This window comes from Dermacentor andersoni, chromosome 8, assembly GCF_023375885.2.
Source record: "Dermacentor andersoni chromosome 8, qqDerAnde1_hic_scaffold, whole genome shotgun sequence".
Classification (NCBI taxonomy): Eukaryota; Metazoa; Arthropoda; class Arachnida; order Ixodida; family Ixodidae; genus Dermacentor; species Dermacentor andersoni.
This window is the reverse complement of record NC_092821.1, coordinates 149,775,774-149,800,454: the sequence shown is the minus strand read 5'-3', so window position 1 is coordinate 149,800,454 and position 24,681 is coordinate 149,775,774. Positions and strand designations below refer to the sequence as shown.

The window sequence follows — 24,681 nt, the reverse complement described above, 5'->3', positions numbered from 1 at the left end:
GGACAGAGTGCACCAGCTTCTGATATTTTCGTTTGCGCCGTATTCTCGCCATTTATGAAGAAAGATGCATGGGTTTTATATTGAAAGTGGTCTTGAGCGGTCTTGTGTTACGTGACGGACAGACGGACGGGTTTCCTCATTGGGTAGGCACAGAAATGCTTACGTATCTAAAACCACATCATCTTCACTGGCCATTCTGAAAAATTTTGACTGCTGACATTTGAAACGCCCTGTATATTGGCGTGCGTTCAAGCAGCAAATGCGGAGTATGCGCTTATATGTAGCCGTCCCATTAGCAGTAGCAGTTTTTATTTTTTACTTACCGATTTGTTTTTCTTCTCGTAGGTCAATGATGCCCACCTCAAGTTTAACTTGGCTGAGGTGTTGACAAAGATGGAGGAGTTCAAGTCTGGAAAGACTGGTGAGGTGAGTTTCCTCCCCACTGCTTCATTCTTGGCACTGCATTTGAGCCATGTGCAAACAGAGCTAGCAATAGTGCTAAACTAATAGAGTCCCTTTGTCACACGCTTCGCAAAGTCGGTCTGGAGACGATTCAGACTGGCTTTAAGAAATGATGTGTGTCCAACGCACTTGAGGGCACTAAGGGCGACGTTTTTTTTGGAGTGCCGAAGACGCTTGCGAGGCATCCGGCAAGGATGACTTCTTTGGCTGTTCCGAAGAGGATGCAGCTTGCAGCATCGGCTAGCGAGGTTTAGTAGCCAGGCTTAAGGCAAATAAAGGCATGTCATGTTCAAATTCTTTTCGGTTTTTCCAAAAAGATACGGGTCGACCTATGTGGGAACTGATATTTTTTCTCGGGGAGTTCACCATATATTAGGGGTCGACCTATATTCGAGTAAATGTGGTAAGTTCATGACATCACACTGACGTACCTGTGCTGGAGTTCTGTTGTGAAATTCGAAATGTACAAGCTCGGCCTTAATTCCCTGTTCCAGTAATCAACCTTTTACCGTGAAATTCAATGAAAATAGTTCTCAAAGAATGCTTTATCAGTCTAGACTTATCCAGCATTCCAATTAAGGGTACTTTTAAAGTACTCACTTGCAGGAAGGAATAAGAAATTTGATCTCTCTCGAATCATGCTAGATGGAGTGCGAAGTATTCCACCTGTGCTACTGAAGACAGGAACCCCTGTTAGTGGACCGACAGTCTCTTGATTTACTTGTGGCCGTGTTTTCTTGCTTTCCCGGCAGGTTAGCTTGCTTTTCGGTTTTTGTGTGCACTTAATCGTGCGTTGATTTGTGTGCTTCTTGAAGGTGTTGACGCTCCTGAACAACGTGACTGATGAACTCAAGAAGCTTCAGGGATTCATCGGGACCCTTGAACAACTCAAGGTGAGTTCTTCGTGAACACCAATGAGCCACTGTCAAACAGGCTGGAGCTCGAAGCTCTAGACAGTGCGAGAAGGGCCTAAAAGTGTAAATGTGCTTTCTCGTGCTTTTACCCTATACGTCACTTGCTGTTGCTTCACATTTCTTAACCCTTTACCTCCAGAATAATTTTTTGTTACATGCCCAAAAATACAAATTTTCTTTAAATGCTTGGTTGAATCATCACTTTAAGTGCCAGAAATACATTTAGAATTATAATACTTACTTTGAGAACACGAAAAAAAAGATTTTAATGCTAAAGAAAGTTGCCTTCACTGCAATGCTTGAGGTTGGCTTTTTCAACACCAGTAAATTTCTTTTAAAGTGAATGTCCAGAACACGACTTCCGTGCCACTGTGAGAGTTGTGACTCAGCGGACTGCTAGGTGCAATCAATAATTGCCTATTCCTGGCAGTTTCCTTGTGGAAAGATTCGACCACTACATGTGTCGCCCGACGACGGCACTATCTTTTTTTTTTTTAACCTAAATAAAATGCTTGTCGAGATTTCAAAACTGTTGCAGTGCCATCTGTGAGTGGAAAACTGAGACGTAGACCTGCATATATGCCCACATCGTCCTTGGTGAGATAAATTGGCACTTACCACAGAGTAGCCCAACTCTTCCACATTAGCTGGTGGGCAAGACACTTGGACATGCCTAGCTCGTCTCTAAGAGGTAAAAGGTTAGTTAAGGGGTAGCTTTGACCTCGACCAGGTCCGATTTCTTGTATTCAAAATGTGTGAAACACAGAAACATTTTGATTAGACAACCAGTAAACCAATTTCAATGAAACATGCTGCAGTTTTGTATTCCTAAGTATCGGCTCATATATTAAAAGTGAAATTCTGGCACAGCCAGTGCTATACCTCCAACATCTAAAGGCATGCTTCTTAAGCAGTGCTAAATCTCATTGCAGCTGGCTTTTGAACACCTAATCACACTTTTTCACGTTAATTGATTCTAGTATACTATAACAAAATTTGTGTGTGTGCTCTTGTTTTCAGGGGGTAGTGGTGCCATCTATTGGACGTGTGGAAAGCCTTCTGGCCATAAATGGAACAGAACTGAATGTGAGTAACATGCATGTTCAAAAAGCTGTGCGTTGCTAAGGCAGGTTAGGCACTCGCATTTTTGGCATTTCCTCGTAGTAGATGTATTCTTGCACCCCCTCTTCCATATTTTATCCTTTAATCACTTGGAGCCTGTTACATTGGTGAGAAAGGCATCAAATTTATTTTTGCAGTTATTCACCGACTGATAATTCAGTTGCTGCAGAGACTGCCTGAAAGACCGAATAATTAGGAGTTTGAAATACTGGATTCATCAGAAATGAACTAAGTAGCCGAAAAAAATGCTTTCCATTGCATCCTTGCATGGACGTATGCTTGTATGCAACCTGGTCAGTCTATATTTCTACCATTGTCATGCTGTCGCTGCAAATAGATGAAAGTTCAGTTAACATTTGCAATGAATCTCAATCTGTGGGCAATAAACAGAGGTCATCAGCTGGGCTCCTATTGCCGAATGGTCACAAGATTCTTCGCAGCAATCAATGTTTGTCGCGTGCCTCAGTTAAACGCCGCTCTTGTCTATGCTGATAATGCAGGTTGGGTTGGTGCCATGTGGAGCTGCCTGTCGATCCTGAGCAACAAATATTTGTAATGGCAATCGAAAGAAGTTGCTTAGAACTGTTGTTATTTCACTTGTGAAGCAAACAACACTGGATCTGTTGAAATTCACGCGACAAACCACAAACGTAGCTTAACACTGTTGCGCAGAGCGACAAAGGAACAGGACTTGAGCGAGAAAACAACACACGACTAATGAATTTTTTACTCAATTTCCATTTCACTATTTTCTTCATACCAATATATACTCTCCATGGTCAAAAATAAATGTGAACAAGTTTTAGTTTCCGTCAATGTGAAAAACTGAAAAAATACTCCCATCAATCAAGAACTAGACGGATTTAAATGAATTTTGTTCCATTTGCGAGAGAAAGTTAGACTTCATGTTCCTGTTCAGTGTTCATTTATAAAGCTTGTTGAGGAAGTGAACTGGGCACAGTCACGTTATCACTTAATTTTGCTAATTTCTCCTTCACGTCGATATGTGCCCGCTTGCCCAGTTGTCATTTGCTGGGAGTGGCAGGCGCCTGCAGCAAATCACTTTCCACCTGTTTCAGGAGTACGCTTACAAGATAATCCAGGACGCCAAAAGCCAGCTGAAGCAGGACGTTGCGAGGACCATCGAGTCGGCAAGAAAATACAAGGACAAGTTTCTCGAAATGGTCAACGAGTACCTGAACCACACCAGGAGAGGGGTGCGTCTACATTCACTTCGCGTTGCCCGACGTTTTGCTACCGCGGAGCGGCACTGGGCAGTAAAAATCTCTCGTTTGGCTCGGCTCCAGTTTGGCTCGTTGAAATACAGTCGCCCAGTGGAGTGGCTCAGATGTCTGTGACATTGGGTCGCTCCGCACGAGGTCGTAGGTTCGATCCCAGCTTCAACAGTCTCATTTCGATGGCAGGCAGAATGCAGAAACGCCCACATACCGAAAACTTCGGTGTGCGTTAAGGAAACCCGGGTGGCCAAAATGAATCCTGTGCCCTTCACTACAGTGTACCTCGCATCTCGGTGCGCATCCTTGGGACGTGAAATCCCACAATTTAACTAATACACAGCCGAACACTGTAGTGCAGCAAACAAGTATAACCAATTAGTGGATGTAAGGAAGCGAGTCGAAAACGTTTATTTCCCATATCACTTCTTAACAAATGTAGATATGTAGCAGCCGGGAACCTGGTGAGTAATAGACGTCACTGTGGGGACGATCACAAAGGGTTTCTGGGGGGGGGGAGCCTGGAAATGCTGCTCGCAAGGGATCTGATGGGCTGTGTCGGCTTGCACTATGTCATTCACGAATGTAAGCGGTGGATGAGCTTAGAGCAGCAGGAAGTCAAGTAATGAAGGGCAAAGAAAGGCTTGTGTCCATAGACAAGATAAAAGGGCAAGTAGCCAGCAATCTCATGCCCAGACGAGTTGCAAAAGTAACGTAAGCCAAAGTAATAGCTTCTCAGGCGCAGTGGTTGGAAGGAACGTACATTCGCAGTATGCTTGTAATGAATATGAAATATAAGTATAATGAATTAGGCCTGCTAGGTGTCTGAGATTTGTTCTGGGTGATTGCCAAGTATGCCAGGAGTTTGTTGATAACCTGGCTTGTCTGCTTAAGATTCGAATCATTAGGCGTGTTTCGATCGGACTCTCTGTTTCCATTTTGTTTGGCAGTTTTTCTGTCGTTGGTCGTTCTGTCAGTTGACATCTTGCATCTTTTGCCACGTTTTGACATTTAGGTGGAAGAAAACGTTGGAGACTGCAGGGCTCTGTATGGAGTCTACAGTGCTGCTGTGAGCTCAGTCTGCGACGATGTCCTTTTGCCACTGGTAAGGGACTTCTCGTTTGTAACACATAACAGCATTTGCGTTCCTCTATTCTGTCATTTCTGGTTGCGTTTTTGCTGCGTCCATTTCCGTTTTTAGTGCAAAATTTGGTTTAGTATGAACATGTAATCAGTACAATCTTAAGTGAGGTTGATTTGTAAAAAAAATAAGTAAAGCAAAACTTTTTATGGAGAGGTAAAGAGAATGATATATCCACCTTTCTTCATAGCTTGTTTGCTTTTTTCCTCCTCTGCCAATGACACGCACGTGTGTTCACATCTTATCCCATTAGAATACTCTACGTTATTGCACATTTCGGTACCACAATTTCTTTTTCCTTTGCGCATTATTTCTTATTGATAGCCTACTCTATACACCTAAGTTTTTTTTTTATATATATATATATATGGTATGAATCGCATAAATTATGGCTTGGCTTTTTCAGAATGGCTACTGGTTCAGTGTTGCCGCATTCCTGGTCGTGGGCATTCCGGCCGTCATGTTTGCTCTGTGCCTAGCTTCGTTGTACGCCAGAGTGGACCCGGCAACCTTGTACCTGGACCCACTGAGTCCCGTAGACTCGTAAGTACCGTCTTGTTTCAGTGTGTGTGTGTGCTGCTTGCGTAAAGTTTCCTGAAATCAGATGGTGCGTATTGCATTGATTCTTTCCCTTATTTGCACTTCTGTCACGTGAAAATTGCACAGGCAATGACAATGGCATACAAGTTGCCTTTACGTCGCCATGTAACGTGTTGCAGAGCAGTTAAAGTACATGTAATCTTTCTTTCTCTGCTTGTGTTTTGCAAAGTATCATTTGCATTTCTTTTAATGAAAGAAAGTGTAATGCTGAAACCCACTGGGCATTTGGAGGAGCATGCCTATATCCTCAAGCAAGACCCCTGATGACACTTGCATACAGGAAATCCAAATGTGATAGAAGGAAACTAAATGGTGATTGACAGAGGTCACGTGACCGGCTGCAGCTGCTGACTAAGGAGAGACTTGCGATGACTGCTTGTTCACACCAGTAAGCACTTCCTAGGCTTAGCTACACACAGATGTCTCTCAATTGATTTTTAACAGGGAGAGGCAGGCTAGTTGGTGGTCAATATTGGAATGCATCATGTAACCACGCAAACGACAACGGACGAAGAAGAAAACACACAGGACAGGCACGGATGTACGTGCCTGTCCTGCGTGTTTCCGTCTTCGTCCGTTGTCGTTTGCGCGGTCACATGACGCATTCCAATATCAATTGATTCCGCTCACGTCGCCTCGAACCACCATCATTACGTAACATAACCATTCAGCGTGTCCCGTTCTCGCGCCACTGGATGGTTCAGTAGGTTTGGGACTGCAGTCATGTGTCTGAAAAATCGGAAGCGGCTAGCAACTGACCCAAGACGTTCGCTTTTCAACCAAAGCGAACATTTGTGACTGTTTGCGACAGACTCAGTCACGTGACCTCTGCGAATTGCCCTTGTGAATGATCCCCAAGTCAACATCGGAGCACGTAAACGCGGATCTGCTGCCGAGTGACTTGATCCGCGACAGGGAAGTTAACTGTGCCCCGTTTCATACATAGCAGCCAATGCTACAAAGGCTAGCGAGACTTCGGTCGCTGCTCGCATTCTCAACCAAAATATAGTGTTCATGCATGAAAGGAAGACATACACAGGCACCATGTAATTCTGTGCAGCATGCAAGCGTCATAATTTGATGTTAGAAAATGGAAGGCATCGCTAATTTGAACCTATTTACCACCAAACGAGTGGAGCGACACGTTTCTGCAACCAGTGACCACAGCGCACTGCTTGCGCTTGAGACCAAAACACAGTACATCGCATGTAAATGTTAATTAACGTGATTTGATGCGACCTGAAGTTCACAAGTTCTATAGCTGTACAGTCGAAGCCGACGATAACAAAAGTCCGATACGAGTAAATTCTTGCCACAACAAAACGTTCTTTTATCCTCCACGAACGGCCACAGGATTCAATACATTTCGTACCTCTCAACAAACCGTCACTAATCTGAAATCCTGCATCAACAATATTTGCCAACACCTTAGACCCAATATCATTTGCTCCTCACATGTGTATAAAATCATCACAGCACACTTAACAGGTCGCCGCCATGTTTGTTTACAAAAGCAGCAAAGTTCTGGAACTGATCACTTGCGCCGGAAACATATTCTGCCTGTCATTTTATTTGTCGGTCAGCCGTTTCAAATGGCATGGCCGCATCTCCATTGACCTGATTGCCGTCAAAGTCTTCACTGTGCATAGCACATAATCTGTGGCCGAGTGAAAAAAAAGTGCGACAATAACAAAAACATCAACTTGCCGCCGATGTGGGCTTGTTTGTGGGATGTGAGATGGTGGCCGCAGTGTGGGCTGGCAGGCCTCTGGCCGTGATTGACAGCTGGTGCCATATTGTGACCTCAGAAGTGACAGTCCGAGAATGCACAGACCCCCCTATCTGGTGAAAAATTGGCACAACAGACTAGCGAAAAGTAGGATGAAAGAAAACGGTCTCGTTGCCATGGCAACTGGCAGGCTTATCGCTTGCTTATCACGCGCTGGACTGGCGCAAATGTTTCTGCCTTGTCAGAGGCTGGGCGCTATTGCACGGTTGCTCGCGGGATACATCTGAGTAGCGTACCGGAAGTATGTACCTTGAGTAGCTCCTGAAATATGGAATTCTTTTTCGCATGAAACCATGCTCAGACAATGAAGGTGTGAAGAAGGAACGCAGTCACATAATTTTATTTGTTGCACAAAGCAAGAGCGTGTAGAAAACAACTCAAGAACATCGGACATTTTCCATAGAAAGGCATCGACGCCTCTCGCGTGACGGACCTGTGATCGGAGAGTCATTTCATGGCACTGTTTTAAAATAGGGGACATTAGCAGGCCTTCCTGCAAGGTGCTCCGTCCACACCTAAAGAGTATATCTACACTGTAGGCTAGATCAATCACACACTATACAAGGTAAAGCGTGTCTACAGTCGGGCACTATATTCATGTGCTGTAAACTTGTGTGGCTTTCGGGGCTGATTGGCTGTAAAGCCAGGCTTGCAAGGCATTCAGTTCGGCAAAACGCTGATCGTCAAAGTCTGCTCGAAGCACACTGGAGAATCGGCACGATTTGTCGAAGCAGGAACAGCTGGCTATGAGATGATAGACAGTGAACCAGCTATGGTAGTCTGTGTCAACCCTTGGAAAACAAGTGCTCAACTGCAGTGCGGTACCAACAAAGAAAGAATGTGTCAATGAAGACGCAATTGCAAAATGCATGCAGTCTTAGTAATATTCCCAGTTTCAAGCATACCGACTTGCATGTTGGCCTCTCAAATTTTTGTGATGGGGGAATTGGCTTTGATGTCCTTATCTACGAGGATTATAAATCTGTTTCTTCATTCTTTTATCTCCTCAGGGACCACGTGTCTGGAGGCAGCTACATGGACAGTGACACCATCCCGCTTGCACGGTAAGCTGTGTGTTCACCCCTGGACTTGGCACTCCCAAGGAGGATTGTGACTGCCCCTGCTTTTACTAACAGTTTCTAGCACCGTTTAAGGCTTACTGCCTCAACTGCGCCCGCACACTGCATGCAACTAGTCATTCTTTTGTTTCACTTGAATGTCTTTTGAACTTTATTGAGGCACTCTAGTCTCCCAGCATTGAGTACTTCTAGTTGTCTCCGACCCGCCATGGTGGCGCAGTGGCTTTGGTGTTCCTCTGCTAAGTCCGAGGTTGTGGGTTCAAATCCCGGCAGCGGCCGCCGCATTCCTATTGGGGGCGAAATACAAGAACACCTGTGTGCCGGGCATTGGGTGCACGGTAAAGAACCCCAAGTGGCCAAAACTAATACAGATATGGTGTGTCTCGTAAACGGATCGGGGTTTTGGCACACAAAATCCCAGAATTTAATTATTATGCTAGTTGGTTCTGGTAGAACACTTGTTTGTTTCATGTATAGTAAACTGCCGATTATTTGGTCACCGATAATTCGAACATGCTCGATTATTCAGGCGGTCTCACGGCACCGCACTATGTACTTAATGTATGAGAATGACCAAAATTTCGGACACCCTACAGGCACGTTGTGCGATAATTCAGAACTCCGACTACGAGACCGTGCACCATAATACGCCCACCGAGTCGAGCAGAAATAGTAGCGATATTTTCTGTTTGAGACGTCGTCGGCATGCTGACCACGTCACCACTGCTCTGCGACAACGTAACTTGCTAAGCCTAATCGATCTAATAGTCACCGACAAGAAATCGTTGCTACCATTGTTTCATGTCTCTGTAGCGCCAGCATGACAGTGGTTGGAATACAAGCTTCAATTTTGTAGCGATGCTTTCTGCTCAATTCTATGCCACTTCTATCATCCACTGTTCATAGCCGGCTGATCCATTGATAACGCAAGCAGAATGTCGCTCTGACCACTGAAAAAGCACAAAAAGCATGAAAAGGAATAGCAACAAGGGGCCACTGAATGTCTGGTTCAAAGTTTGACCAGACATGTGCACCCCCCCCCTCCCCAAAATTTGTTAGTATGTGACCTGCCCAGCCTCCCCTCCCCTGAAAAAAAAAAAAATTTGAATGTGGCTTCTTCCTTGGTAGTGCAAAAGATAGCATGCTTGACGGTCCTAGAGTACGGTACGCCTCTTTTGGCCACTTGTGGAATAAAGTCTCTTATTATTGGGCAAATCCGGTATTTTGGACTCCCGGGTTATTCGGACATTTTGACGGTCCCCGTCGAGTCTGAATTATTGGTTGGCAACTGTGTCATGTTTCATTCTCGGAAGCTGTTTTTACCCTTTCAAGCCCATGCATGCTTGAATGCGATGGTGCTCAAATTGACTGTCTTTAAATATTTTTTTTTCTTTGTTCATGCAGACACATGGGACGCCATTGAAATTTCTTGTGTAGCAAAATTTCGTGGTTGCTGCAGGTATTGGTAGAGGATTCCGATCATTTTTTATAACGGAAGGCCATGCAGGATTGTCGTACGAGACTCATGGGAAGAAAAAAGTATTATGGCAGAATGCCGTTGTTGTGAGCCGTATTGGAATAAGTGTTTACCATAGTGGAATTCGCGTTTAATTATGCTACGCAATGAAAACCGGTGATGACTTGGACTGTGTAATGAATGTGTGGTGAGTCTGACCATACACAGTGATGTATAGTTAGTGATCGCACTGTTCAACTTAGCATTTCTATAACTTAGCGGAGTGCAGTGCATATTACGAGCTTCACATGCTGATGTAGGAACAACGAGTTCTCTGACACATATTAATGCCTGTACGGTTAGTAGCCAAGGCAGCCTAAAACTGGGCACATCCGTTAATGGTAGCTGCACCTAAACGTTTCCAGGAAAAAGATCAGGGGGCCAAGGCATTGCGCTCTGTCCATATAATATGCCAAGAACATTGCCATCAATGCAGTGGCGACTATGGGAGCTACAGTTCAATGCCGCCCAAGTTGTGCGTGTAGTTTGCTAGCTCTAAACAGTCTTGTCAAGTTTCACTCCTGGATATAGCTTGCTTCCTTTCCATACGGAATGTTGACATTCAAGTCATGACCAATAGGTATGTCTAATACAGAAAGTATGCTTTTGCTCCAATGAATTGGAAGGCAGGGGGTTCTGCCATAGCTATAGGCAGGGCGAAAGATGTAGAAAGCAATGGACAGATGACAGAAGTGTCTGTGTCGTGTGTTTCTTGCCTTCTCGTCTGTTATGTGCCAATTATAACCTTGGACCTGTACAAAGCTAGCCCAGTCAGCATATGTTCTACCATAGGCTACAATTGAAAATGGGAGACACCTTGTAGATGACTAGAAGTGCTCAGTGGTGCTGGCCAGCAGGACATTTGCTATTTGTTTTGCATTATCTTCTTTTCTGTGTGAATTATAAAAATCTCCCGAGTGCCCCAGAGTACCTCCTTGCTTCTTCTTGAAAAGCTTCTGAGCGGTTCTTTTTTTTTCCACTGTTTGCATGCTGCATGCTTAGATGGGTCTTCTTCCCCCCGTGCCTTGGCACCTCTGTTTGCAGGCTGAAAAAGCTACCCCAGCAAAACGGACGAGACAATAGGGGCTACGATAACCATCCCTACCAGCGTGGGTTTGTGATTATATAAGCTCTCTCTCTCTCTTCCTGTCACTGTCTTCCTGTACGTCTGTCTTTCAAGGGTGGTTGTTTTCCTAAGGGGGTCTCCTACCCCTCTTCTTTGGCTTTGGTCTCTTGTCTGGCATTCTCAGCAAGCTTGTCTGTCTGTCCGTCGTGGCCCCCTGGCTTCTCCTTCGTCTTTGTTTTCTTTCACGTGTCTCTGTGATGTCATGTATCTCTGGCTTTGGTCTCGTCTGATGTTGTCTAAAGTCCAGCTGTCCATGTTGCCTCGTGTCTTCTGTTTGGACCTTGTGTCCTTTTGCATGTCTCCGTGTAGTCATCTGTCTCTGACTTTGGTCTTGTCCGGTGTTGTCAGCAAGTCTGTCCGTCCATCTGGCTCTGGTCTTCTGCTTCAGCCTTGTCTTTTCTTCACATGTGTCTTCTGTGAAGTCTTCTGTCCTTGGCTTTGGTCTCGTCTGGTATTGTTAACAAATTCATCTGTATGCGTGGTTCCGGTCTTCTGCTTGAAACTTGTGTTGCTCGACCTTCGATCTCGTATGATGTTGTCGGCAAGCAGGTCTGTGCTCTGCTTCAAGGTTGTGCTGTTTTGTGCATGTCCTAAGTCTTCTCTCCGTGAAGCTCGACTTCCACTTCCACTTTGTGTAATTTCACCTGTCTCTGTAATCATCGATCTCTGGCTTAACTTTCATCTCTTGTTGTCATTAAGTCGCCTGCCTGCATGATTCCCAGCATATTCTGCTTCAAACTTGCGTTATCTTGGGCATTGCTGAAGTTGTCCATCAATTCCACCTAAACAAGGGCCTTCTCTAATTCTTCCCAGCTCCACTCCTCTGTCTTTCTCTCAGTTCTCTGTCTGCTACGTTTGCTTCTGCAGGCTGCCACCCTTCCTCGGATAGGTCTGGTGGAGTTGCACTGTTCTCTATCCTGTCGTACTACATATTTAGGTGCTTTTGGCATGGGTGATGCAGTAGAACTGAAGCTTTTGCATGGTGTTGGCCGTTTTCATGACGACTAGTAGCTCTTGCTGTTGTAAGATACTGTTAACTGCATACTGGTTTCTCTTTTGGGGCTGAGTGAGGTCCTTACATGGTTACTATGGGTTGTGGTTCCTCACTTAATATTGTGGGCTTGAATGCAGTGAAGGAGAAGGTATCGTTCTCAAAGCACTGCTTATAAGTGGTGGTGTGTGAATCAAGTTTCAGCCTAGCGGAATAACTCTTGCTAACCCATCTTGGCCATGTCTCCCCGAGAACTGTATGCCCAGTCTTAGGCTTGGAGAATCCTGGTGTTGGTCAAGCCAAGAAGGATATGACTGCCTGGTTTTCAGAGATGTCCAGTTCTATCTGAACTATGAGCTGTAAAAGCTGGTCTGTACTTGCACCAGGTGCTGTGGCTGCTTCTGAAGTGTTTGGCACATTTCAGATGGCAATTAATGCAGTGGAACCCCATCGATGCGTTCCTCAGTGTTGCGTTTTCCCAGCTACATTGCATTTTCTTGGTCCCGACCTAAATCCGGTTGTCCCCCATGTATTTTGTTCCCACTTGATATGTCGCCATTCTTTAATGTTCCCACATCTTCATTGCGTTCGAACGCGGTGGTCACGTAAATTTAGCTGTACAGAGGGAAATTTGCTCTTGCACGTTGCCGCAAGTGACCTGTACATTGCTACAAGCGACAGATTCGTTTTAACAAGCAACTGAAGTTGCATAAGCTAAGCACTTCCTAACCATGGGGAGAAAATGTGCACAGAGCATTCGGCAAAGCACACGAAAAAGTGTGCATCGGTTAAACCTACCGGGAACCGCGCCCACTGAACCAAATCTGCAGAGCGCAGGTCTACGTTTATTTTGTCGCCTGCAAGGGTCTCGTGCAGCGTAATCGCCAGTTCTCTTTAGTCAGCTTCGCTGCAAGAAAGCCGTGTTATGCAGCGAAGGATATCAATAGTGGAAAGGGGCCACTGCGTCTGAACATTGTACGTGTCTTCTCATAACTATACACACGCCGTCTCCGGTCCCAGTACGAGCTCCGAGACGTCTAATATAACTGTGCTGGCAGCCATTCAGAGCTGTTTCAGACGGTCCTGCGGCTTGCAGCCTTCCTCACTGTTACGTTTTCCTGGCTGTTAAGTTTTGTTTTTCGCTATCCATTAAAAAACGTATCAACGTGTTTGTACTGTATTCTTATATAAAAAAACAAGCACAAGGTTATAATGAATTGGTCGCTAGACACAGCACCCGTGGGAAAGGGGGCAATGATGATGGCCAGTGCACCACTATACTTAAAGGGCCCTTCACCAGGCTACATAGAAAATTTTGGTTATATGCTGAAAGTTGTTACGTGCCCTATAGTGAGCATTCTACCTTAAGAATATTTCAAATTGGTTCATTAATAGCCGAGATAGAAATATTTCAGTGCCGCGAACCCATGATTTCAGGAGGCGGGTGTCACTGCCAACTTGACACTCTTTCCACTTGCCCTGTCTAGCCTCCACAAGTGAAATTCCTTCTCTCCATTCTGCCATAAGAGGGCTCATGGATCGCATGACGCATACGTCACAAGCCCCGCATTATTCTTCTTCCTCCCCTTTTCTTGCTGCGTGGCGCAGTTCCGCTGATGATGTCGCCCGTGACATTTTTTTGTCGCCCGTGTCACATTTTTCGCAGCACATAATTTTGTGCACTGTGCACGAGAACACCCGACTAGAGTTATAAGTCAATGCTACATGAACACTGAGGCAGACACAAGCTGATCACAGAGCATGATCGCGCGTTGGAACATGGTAGAAAATGACGCAGTTTCGTTGTCCGCGTGCGCGACTGGATGTGGAAACATGCAGAGGAAACTGAAGTGCATCTCTCTTGCTGCGGTACAAAGTAAAACAAAAACACGGTTTGTGTGTTTTATTATTTCTCTAAACTTTAATTTGTCTATTGAAGCACCAGATTACACAAATAACAGATGTTGCCTTGAATAATTCTCGAAGTCATGTGTCACTATGAGCGAGGTCACAGGACAGCCATGTATGTAGGCACATTTGCATGATATGCGTTGACTCACCGGCTGGGAGCGCGGCACCTGCGAGGAGAAGGGCAAACAGCGTTTCATTTGAAATTTTAGCTCTTTCCGCAGCGCGTGGTGATGTATTACTTAGCAGGCACGATCGTTAGCGCACATTGTATGCACTGTGCTTGTCGGCTCAAAATGGCCAGACCTGGTGACGGACCCTTTAAGAAAAAAAGATACTGATGCAAGTAGTGCTCCATGGCAATGAGTAAGGTGACTGTGGAAGTGATGAGACCCTACGAGTATGTAAGAACACTGATAAGGTGATGATGACGTAAAGCATTCTGTGCTTGCGCTTACTTCCAAATGTGGAATAGACGATCGTGTTTGGTATGCTACACAGCTTCTTTTCTTTGTCTGAATGGCCGTTCAGCAGCATGTTGCTTTGGTCACTATTTGTGTATCTTGGTACGGAAAGGTGAGCGTACAAAACACTGACATAATCGAAATGAGGACAACGCAAACTTGTGGTGTGGACAGCCCAGACGTCTCTCCTTGATTGATCGAAAACCTTTCCTGATCGAAAAGCCTTTCCTCGAGCATGCTCACATAGCTTTTGTTGCGTCTTCAGTCTTTCAGTTGGTAGTCATAACTTGTGTTACTCTCGCTCTTCTTACGTTTTGTATGCCTCCCTCTTTGTACTGTTAATCCCTACCATATCACTCAGCTTTCCGTCATTCTAAGTTATTATGTCTTGCTTCCCAGTGCTTCCATGCCTTTGCGCAGCGTTCTGCACTTTGCTTCTTAGTCGCAACACCTTTGTAGCAGAGGCAGTGTACTTGCACGCCCAACCAAGTTGCAAATGAGTAAGATACCACAACAATTCTGAAGCGCCAACCTTCACGTCGTAGCACCAGCAAATGTGGCCATTCTTGTGCGTGCCTCCGTCTTTCTTTAGCTCAAATATAACTACTAATTCCGATTCAGGTTACCCCGATATGTATGTGTCGCAGTGCGATGCTGCTCTTGTGTGTCAATAAGAAGCTGGAGATAAACAGGTTGGTTGCCGCTGTAAAGACGGCGGCAAAGCAAATGAAGACCATAGTGTCTGCTCTCAGTCTGTAGAGTTTTCATGCCTTTTAGATAAATGGAAACCTGAAAGTATAAAAATTCAGCCAACATTAGGCCATAGTCCATGACTGAGGAACCTAACAGTAGTAAAAGTTTTGGTACACCTGTAAGCCTACCTGTGTTAACTGCCTGTGACAAAATTATCTGCTATTCACTTTTTAAATGTAGCTGCATTAGACTCGACATGCAGCCTGTGTTCAATCTGTTGGTGCTTGATTATGAAAGCAGCACAACGAATGCCATTTATGGTACGGTGGGTTTTCTATGTGGCTGCTTTCAGCTTCACTTGGCAGCTTGTAATATGAGTCGAAATTTCGTCTCGCTTGCAATACAGCACAAACGCGTGATCAGCACAGGAACACAGTGAAGTAAAGCACACTGTTAAATGGTGGTATTGCATGGCGTATATGTCTTCGTTCCAGAAATAATGTGATTGTCCGAAGTGAAAAAGAGTGCTGTGTTTATGTGTTTCCCGTCTTTGTGCTATTTGTGTTGTTTATATGTTCATTACCTATAACGCGTGTTTTGTTAAGTGCAAAGATATTTGTCACTTCTTATTGTCACTACGTGTTGACTTGTTTAGCCATGTCAGATTTGTGTTACAATGCTTCATTCCTTTTTTTTTTTAACTGAGAAAAGTTGATAACGTTGCTGTCAGGCATAGCATAGCTGTCAAACATAACAACACATGTGTGCCCATGTGGGCAATACCTACGGCCATAATCTTCAGAGAACTGTGCTACTACAGGACGCAAGCATGGACACCATGAAAACAGGAAACAGATTGGATGACGTTGTTCTTCCCTGATCTGTGTCCTTTCTTTTTTCATAATTTCATGTTGCCGCAGTTCATTTGTATCTATTAACTCTGCGGTTCTCCGAAAATTACAGCCGTTGCCATAGCAATCATCTAGTTATCACGCTGTTTACTGTCTTGTCTGTAGCAGCAGGTGCCACAATGCCTGCCAATAAGCAAACGCTCTTAGACAATATGTACTGTGAAAACGAGCCGAGACCTTGTAACCATCGTACAGCATAGTCGGGGATTGCCAAAAGGGTAAGGGCAAGTTGTACGAACAGAGGAATTATCCTGTCAATGTCCTTTTGGTGTTTCAGTGTGAACCACAAGCGCCGGCACACAGGAGGCAACAGCGCTGTCGTGAACCGGGCATCATACGACAGCCGCGATGGCTACTACCATGACATCAGTCCCGAATACCGCGAGCACCCTGTTGCACCGCATCACCGCCCCGTGACGTCGCCCGCCATCGCCTACTCGCCCGCACCCGCCTACCACTACTCGCGTGACCCGGGCATCCCACATTACGCCAAGGGCTACGAGTCAGCGCCGCCACCGGCAGCACGACACAGCGGAGACTGGGAGAGCAACCAGTCCGCGAAGCCGCCACCATACTACTACCCTGGCTCGTGAGCTTTCTCTCGCCGGTGATCGCTGGTCGGGAAGGTCAAAGTGGCTTGCGTGCCCCGCGAAGTGTCTCAACGTGTGGTGATGTCTGGGCAGCGCTAGTTCCAGTCTGCTGGTGGTTTCTGCCGAGTGGGGTTTTTGAATGTTGGCAGTAGTGGATATCAGATTTTCAGGAGCAGAGGTGGTATGCCAGAAATATGCAGCATACTGCTTGTGTCTGATGTTTGTGGTGATGCTGGTGTGCTGTTTGTTGCTGGTGGTTCTGCCTAGTCGAGCTCCTGGACAAACTAAGTTAGTGGTCGCTGATTTCTGGTGAGAGAGATCGCAGTGGCCAGCTTGTTCTGCTGGCAGCAGCTGTGCTGGTGAGTTGGTAGGTTTTGCCTAACCGAACTTCTAGACAAGCTGGTGTTCACTTATTTCTTGGGCAGAGGGTTCGCAGTTTGTACTCCATTCAGATAGTAGTAGCTGTGCTGGTGCCTGGTGCTGGTGTGTCATTGCTTGTAGTTTCCCGCCTGTCCGGACGCTGAGGCAGATATGTGGCTGTTCGATTTCGAAACTGAAAGATGTACCTAGTGCAAGGAACTCTAATATCAACATACCAGTTATGCATTGTTGCTCATGGATTCTACAAATGACGTTCAAGTATTATGTAACCTGTAAATCTTTGAGCCGTTAAGGCCAGGTCACTGATCATTTTGTAACTAGGTTTTGACCTATGGCTGTTTCGGTTATTCAAAGGCTCAGTATTTTTCGTTTGTGTGTGGTAGCAGCATGTAGGCAGTCTGCCGACTACAATATTTAATGACAGGTGTGTTTTGATTGTGCTACAGGTAAGAGTTTAGCATAAAGCTGGAGCGTTGGGTACCGATAACATTAGAAGCAAGTAGGAGGATTGGCTGTGCAGATCGCTGCTGCTGTAGTTGAATGTTCATATAGTATCGACATTGCTCAATCTTTATAGCGTCACGCATTTGTGCAACTACATGGCCTCACTGGTAGCCCTATATGCATAGTTTCTTGCTAAAGATGTGCCTCGCTGATTAAGTTTTAAAAATGTGTACGCTTGTTTGTAGCTGTTTGGATGCTTCATATTGCAAGCAGCAAATGAGGTGTCACAAATTGCTTGTCTCAGTGAACATTACATTGTTAACTTCTCGCAAGCAGTTGACTGTAAAATGTGTTAGGATGCTCAGCGAGTCCTTCGTTACACATTTCTTACTTGCGCAGTTTCGAGCCCACCTGGTTTGCCAGTTGTTAGTGCTTTGTCATTGTTGCTAGCATTCGTTTTGCTGCTGTTCGTCAGATTTCGTACACAACTTTAATGCACCTGATGAGGGCATTCAAAAAACTGGAAACTACAGTATTGACACCAGTAGCATGTACCAGCACCGGCCTAAGGCACCAGCAGCTGCTGTAGTGCTAGGAACAGCCACTAGACGGTACAACAGATGTTACGTTACCCATGCCATGGTTACTGTGCGGTACGGTTTTCTCGCTACACAAAGACTATGGAAGGGCACCAGTTGTAACTTACCAGCACGAGGCACTGGCAGTTAAAGTAGTAGGACCACTTGGTAGCATCTGTAGCACTACAGTATTGGGTGTTGCGTCACTGTGTGAAGCACAGCTCTGGCTCTGCACCTTTTGAATGCGACCAACTGCTGATGACCATGTTTGCGACCTTCCTTATTACTTGCGCAAGCACATGTTATGCACCAAGCTCATTATTTCATTGTAACCATCATAACATTCTTGCTTGCTTAATTAGCCCCAGTTTAAAGCCCCAGTTTTAGCCGTTGCTCAAGTTTTAAGCCGACGAAAAGGCCACTCGCGCTAACCACGGTGCCATGGAGCAGATGATTGGTTTGTTTCGTCTCCCACTCACTTCCGCTCTAGTTTATAATTTCCCACTTTTTAATTCTAAGTCAATAGGGAGAGGGAAACAAACTCGTCTACTGCTACTAGTTCAGGTTCTTTGGTTTCCGTAGGCATTCTTTCTCCTTATTTTTTAACTTTGGAAGGGCTCTTTTGTGTCACTTGACAAAAGTTCTGCAGTGTCATTGAAGCCATCTCATAGGCCAGGTGTTACAGTAACATTTGTTTTTGTGCAAACGCTCAAATAATCTCCTGTCAATGCGCTCTTTGTGGTGGCAGGCAGAGCACACTGCCAGTCAAGTGCTGACCAAGCCTACCAGGACACTCGGTCCCAGCGTGGAAGTAGGCTGCCATTTTAATTGCATCGTCACGCAAACCTGTGCTGGTTTGAGCAAGCATTGGCTCATTTGTGCTTGACATTTCTATGTTTGTGTGTGAGTGTGTGTTATTTTATGCACTTGTGTTTCATCACCAATCTGTCTGATCCCTACTATCTTTATTTTAAATGTTTGGCTTGTGTGAGATGGCCCGTGTGTGTTGGTGGACCGAAGTGTGGGCGACACAACGGTGGACATCGTGGTGGTGTGGTGCTCGAGGGACCGTGCAGTGTAGTGCGATGTGCAGAACTCGTCGTTTCATTACGTCTGCTCCGTTGGAGCACTGCTCCTTGCTCTGGCGGACGTTGGGCGCCATCCGGCGTTCTACATATGGATGGTGAGCTGCCAAAGAAATTCAGCTTTGCAAACTTGCACAAGAGTGCTGTAGAACGTGACTTTGGGGCTGTTTGGTAGTGGCAATACTGCTTTATTATTTGATGCTTTTTTTTTTTAGTACATCTCAGTAGTGTGTGGACTCCGCAGAAGCCCCCTGCACTGTTGGCGTGAGTGTGATTTTCCAAGACTGTTGGCAACGAACACATTTTGTGACTAGTTTCAAAACGTGCCGCAAGATCAGCGAGCGACAGTATACTCTTGGCCAAGCGATATCCACCTGCTGTGCTGCTGCCATGTGCAACCAAAAGTGCATGCCATGCTTGCAACAAATGTGCTTGAAAGGTATTGGCCACATCTTCTGGCTTCCTATGACGCGGGTAATGGCATCGTCTGGTGCATTAATTCTGTGAGTAGTAGTTTTCTGTGTAATGGCTTCACAAACTCAGTGAAAGCTTGATGCACACTTCAAGAGTTGGGTGATTTGTGTAGTCACAGCCCGAGGCCTTATTGTCATCATCTTAAGCAAGTTTCAAAAGCGCTCTGAACACTCAAGTTCAGCTTTGTTACAAGATAAGACATTTTTGTTAGCTTATGCCAGACCCAATGCGAAAGAAAGCTTTAGATGCAAAAAATTTGGTAGGAATGCGTAGGTGCAGTATGTTGTAGCTCATCTGCAATGCCCTCTCTAGCCAGGCCTTGCTGGAACTGAGCTACACTATGGGTGTGTCGGCCACTAGCTTTTACCAAACAAGGTTAGCAAGCAGGCAACAGCAGCACTGAATCCGTGTTGTTGTCCATCATGTTGCCGGTTCACGCTTTTCAATCGATGCTCTTTTGCGGTGTGCAAGCAAGCCATGCATCATGTTTTGGTGGCCACTGTTTGTCGTTGGGGTTCGTGGTGCAGTTCTCTTACGAGTGTCGTCGAGCTGTCCCAGGACTCGGTCGGATGCCATCTGTCTTGCTGCGTATTGCATTCGGAGCTTTAGGTGGCACTGGTACTTGCATTGAAGCTGTAATCAGCTGTGCAAATTGTTTGCACGTCGGAAGGTGTGTTCCAGAGAGTGACGAAAAAAAAGGATGCGGCAGGTTCAGACTTGGAACCTGCGCATGTTTTACGGCAGACAGTGCAGCAGTACAGCGCGATGACGTGTGAAGTATTGTGAGGCTCGTGCACCAGTCTTTGTGGCTGTGTGGTGTAGGAGCAAGAGCAGTGACATGCAACCGTACAGATGCGCAGTTCGTTCTTTGAAGGAACGTACTTCGATCACGCACTGAGTTCGTTCCTTAACTGTTTTTCCACGGTGTAGACGACGCACTGACAGTTGTTTGAAGGGCAGCAGTTGTGTTGCCTGTTCTTGCCTGTGTGTCATTTGCACTTCCTAAAAACGGTGATGAATTGCCAACAAGCCCATCTGGACATCTTGGAACAAGCAAGCGTGACTTTCCTTGTCAAACAACCCCCGAAGTTGGCCAAAAAGGAAAAGTACTAGTATATATATATAGAAGAGCCCACCACATCCTTAGCAGTTTGTAGAGGGAATTGTCGCACCTGTGGCTGGTTGCAGCAGTATCTTCTGGGACCCCTGTGCTTGTCTTCGGTAGCCTCCTGGTACCTGCTTTTGTTGCCATGCCCGTGTGCAGACTGCCACGCCAAAGTATCTGCATATTTTTCGTGCTCGAGGAAAAGCTTTCTTTGGAACTGTGATGGTTTCTGGCCAACTTTTACGTTTTTGTTGACATAGCTCTCTTGCAGAAGTATTGAATTTCCTCTCTAACCCGGTTGTTGTCATGTGAGACTTCAGATATTTGTTTTTTAATCTTTCCCTTGTACTGTACAGTAGCAGCTCGCACCTTACTGGTTCACAAAAGTGCGTTTACTTGTTGCATAATCATTTCTTGTTGCCTGTATACGTTGTTCTGTAGCAAAGAGATGTAGGTGTCACTTCCGTGACGCTTGTTGCCATCCTTCAGTTAGGCACATTGCTGGTACCAGCATTCCGGTACCAGCAGCGGTCAAGCACCAGCAATCTTTATGTACCACACCATGGTATGGTGCACTTTTTGCCCGCAGAAGAGATCACCAGAAGTTTGAAGACAAGATGCGTCTTTAAGGTTTTGATTTAGCTGCAGTGGCTATGCCTCTCTGGTATTGTTTGTCGTTTTGCAGTTAGCATGGCAGCAGAGCTTGCCTAGTGTATGGTAGCCCTTGCGCTGTAACACATCCTTCAAGGGCACTCACTTGCAATGCGCGGTGAATGAGTGTGAAGGTGCGCATTGTCGGCTCGTTTTTTCTGTGTAATAGCATGCAGCAGCTCGTTCGTCACTTGGTCATTGTAGCATTACTTTGTGCAATGTTTCCCAAGGCATGTTTCCAAGGCCCAGAGGGTTGTTTGCCCCTGTGTCACGTACCTTTGTGACCATACCTACTATCCCATCAGCCTTGTAGTGGTTAGGGCACGCTGTGCTGACGCCCCGTACGAGAGGTGTCAGCAACGGCATTGTTTCTATCCTGTCAGTATACTGGCTGTACAAGATCCATGGGTTCGTCTACGCAGCCTGTGCTCAGTTTTTAGACGTTCATCCATTATTTCTCCATCCCTGGTGACTAAGCGTTGTGTAGGCAATTGAACAAACGTGGCTTCTTCAAGTTGCACAATGTCATCTCGCATAGCAGCTCGAAACTTTTCCGTGCCAAGGGTGAAAAAAAAGAAAGGCGTTTTCTTCTTTCAAGTTCAAAAACAGTGCCCTCTGTTAAGCGATGCCATAGACATGGGGTTAATGACAGCCTGTACAGCTATAATTTAGAGCCTACGTACGAAGTGCCTTTGAACAAATCTTTATTGTAGAGTTGAAAGTGTGAACCCCCCTTGTAGTTTTAAGCTGTTGAACGAAGGAGCCTGTTATTTTAATACTGCTGTTGAAATCGCCAAACGACACGCTACACCATGCGAGTCGTAGATTATGCACAAGACAGATATTAAGGCCATAAATAAGGCATCAAATATATATTATATACATGTTATATACACCATATTTTGGGCTGTGTCATGTAGTGTACATCGTGTGCATCGTACACCGCTACGTCCCCGTCGTCTGTTTCCGGTGGTGCCATTTTCTCACGGCTGGTAATGGTGGTGCCTGGTATATTCCTTTATAATGATCTCCGTGTGGTAATAACTGAAATGGTGGATTCTTTTGTTGCTGGTTTTTTTTCTTCTTTGTGTTAATGTGCTGTGTTGTTGTACTGAGTTCTCAAAGTGCCCTTCTTTTTAAAAAAGTTTCACAAGCGAGTGTTGTTTTCGGGTTTGTGTATTGATGCATCTAGATTTAAGATGTGATACGTGATAACAGATTTCCGCAATCATTGGAATGTTGCCGAGCTACCTGGTGCTCTGCGAAGAAAGCCAGTTGTTCAGAGTACGTTTTGATGTCATCTCCCCAGTACCCTCCACCTCTCCCACCTTATTTCTTTTTTTTTTTTTTTTGAAGTGGGTAGAGGTTGTCGCATCCTGCATGTTCTGTCTACAGGAAGTGAAACATTGGTTGCCAGGAAGTGAAACATTGGTAGCCTGGCTTTTCGTTCAACTTTGCATGCTCTAACAAACAACGAAAAAAAATTTTTTTTTTATTGATAAGCTCGGCAGGCAGCAAGTTCACGCTTGACGAGCCTAGGTTTTTGACGAGGTGAAGCAAGATAGCATAATGATGTTATGCAAAAGAGATGTGGTATTTGTGAAGAGGAAGCAAAATGCTGCAGGCTGCAATGTCAGGTCAATTTCATCAGTGAAGCTCCTGTATCACTGGAGACTGGGAAGCATTGCTTTCCATGCAGGACAGGACAAGCAGGATGCTGCGGCTACTACCAAACTCTAAATCCGTACATATGTCATATATGACGGAAGCCCATGAAAGATAACCCTATCACGTGGTGGTTGAATAAAACTGTTTGAATGTTCCAAACTGCTTGTTTTGAATCTGAGCATGATCGAACCATGTGGTCTTTTGCGATGCTTCTACCATTGGAATTGCGCAGGCACTGCGTCATTCATGACATTATTTCTCTTGATATTAGGACTCTTGCTCCATACCGTGGAAAGTCTGTTGGCATATTTAATCAGCCTAGCCACAGACAAATTGTATGGGCGTCGCGAGTTAATAGGCTGTCCAGCTAAATATGTAGGCACATTCTTTTAGAGAAATATTTGTAGATTGTCTATACATGGAATTTATATAGTCCATAGGATGCCTGTAGGTCATACGCTGACACAGAAAAGTCCACAGAGGTGCAGTCGTAAAAAAAAAACCTAAGCAGTTTGTACACTGCTGCAGTCTTTCCACAAGGGGCAAGCTCGCCATTGCAGGGTAATCGGAGTAGGGTAATATCAGGGCAATCATTGCAGGGCATGTGCAAGAGTAATCGCCGACTACGCACAGGTAATGCGGCACTGTGCCAGGGCACAGTACCTTCTTAGACTGTACTCTGAGCTGAATACCTTTGCTAAACATGACAGCCCGACGCATTTTTAGACGTAGGAGACTAGATCGGCAGGGTGCGGCATCATTGTATGGAGGTGACTTTATGTGAAGCGTTGCTTGCAGCTATCCTGGCAAGGAAGTTTGTCACCTTAACAACTCTAACCTTTTTTTTAATTTTTGCACCATTTTTTCGGCCACACAAGTAGCCAGCATATTGTTCTGGTAAAACTCTTCAAGGGACTTAAGCCAAGTTCAATTACTTCCCCCATTTATCCTAAAGGAGATTATGCTCTTTTTTTATTTTGTTAATTTTTTGTCACCACTTCTAAATGCCTGAAGATTAGTGAGCCATTTGGGTGGGCGCATCGAAACTACTTTGCTAGGCAAGGCACAATCTTGAGACCTATGCCGTTTTAGAAAATGGGGGTTGTTTTTCCCCTTTCATGTTAAGACCGTTGATTTGCCAATGCACGGGGTAACTTGAAGCTATAGTTTAAAAGTAAGGAAAACGTCTAGGAACAATTGAAAAAAAAAAGAAGGCAAAATTTCGAGCAAGTCGTTATCAGTTACTGACCTTTCACAAAGGTTGAGTATTTTGTGTGGTGACCTGGCGACTTTGTCAAAATATAAGGCTGCAAAAGCTGGCTTGAATCACTGGCTAAACGTCGTGCGAGATTGTGCCGCTTTTTAGAGTGATAGCTCTACTACTGCAGGTAAAAACCAAGAAAATGCCTGGGTCCATGCGTCTAACTTTAAAGTTCAGCCAAGGTCAAACAGGGACTTGCACACTGCAAGTAGCTGCTGCATACGTTGCGTGGGCGCCCATATCTTGAAGGTGATCTGCGATGTGGACCAATGGCGCCGAGTGCTGGTAGATTCGTATGCGCTGTGCTTTCGACGCTTCGTGTTGAAGTGAGGCGCAGCATGGTCAAATCGCCTGCTGCTGCTGCCACGCCGAGCAGCATCTGTGGCCTTTCCCAAGCAATACCGTGCTATCGCTCGATAAACTTCGTTCAACCGCGTTCAACCACGGCAATTTGCAGCAGTAGAGCTGTGATGGGCCCCGTGACAGCTATATA

The 24,681-nt window shown here is 45.4% G+C and overlaps 1 protein-coding gene across 5 annotated transcripts in view; it reads left to right on the top strand.

Moving 5' to 3' along the window:
* The window catches only part of LOC126528997 (prominin-1-A-like), a 61,563-nt gene extending 38,477 nt beyond the window's left edge, over positions 1-23,086 (top strand). For 3 of the 5 annotated variants that reach the window (XM_050176598.3, XM_050176600.3, XM_050176599.3), the window contains exons 13-21: positions 346-426; positions 1,278-1,355; positions 2,397-2,462; positions 3,578-3,715; positions 4,749-4,838; positions 5,281-5,417; positions 8,274-8,327; positions 10,903-10,971; positions 16,229-23,086. In XM_050176598.3, the coding sequence (XP_050032555.2) occupies positions 346-426; positions 1,278-1,355; positions 2,397-2,462; positions 3,578-3,715; positions 4,749-4,838; positions 5,281-5,417; positions 8,274-8,327; positions 10,903-10,971; positions 16,229-16,544 (1,029 nt within the window). In that variant the 3' untranslated portion in view covers positions 16,545-23,086. The remainder of the gene's footprint in view (positions 1-345; positions 427-1,277; positions 1,356-2,396; positions 2,463-3,577; positions 3,716-4,748; positions 4,839-5,280; positions 5,418-8,273; positions 8,328-10,902; positions 10,972-16,228) is intronic. The other 2 variants (XM_050176602.3, XM_050176601.3) reach the window with 2 other exon arrangements.
* The last annotated feature ends 1,595 nt before the right edge of the window (positions 23,087-24,681 follow it).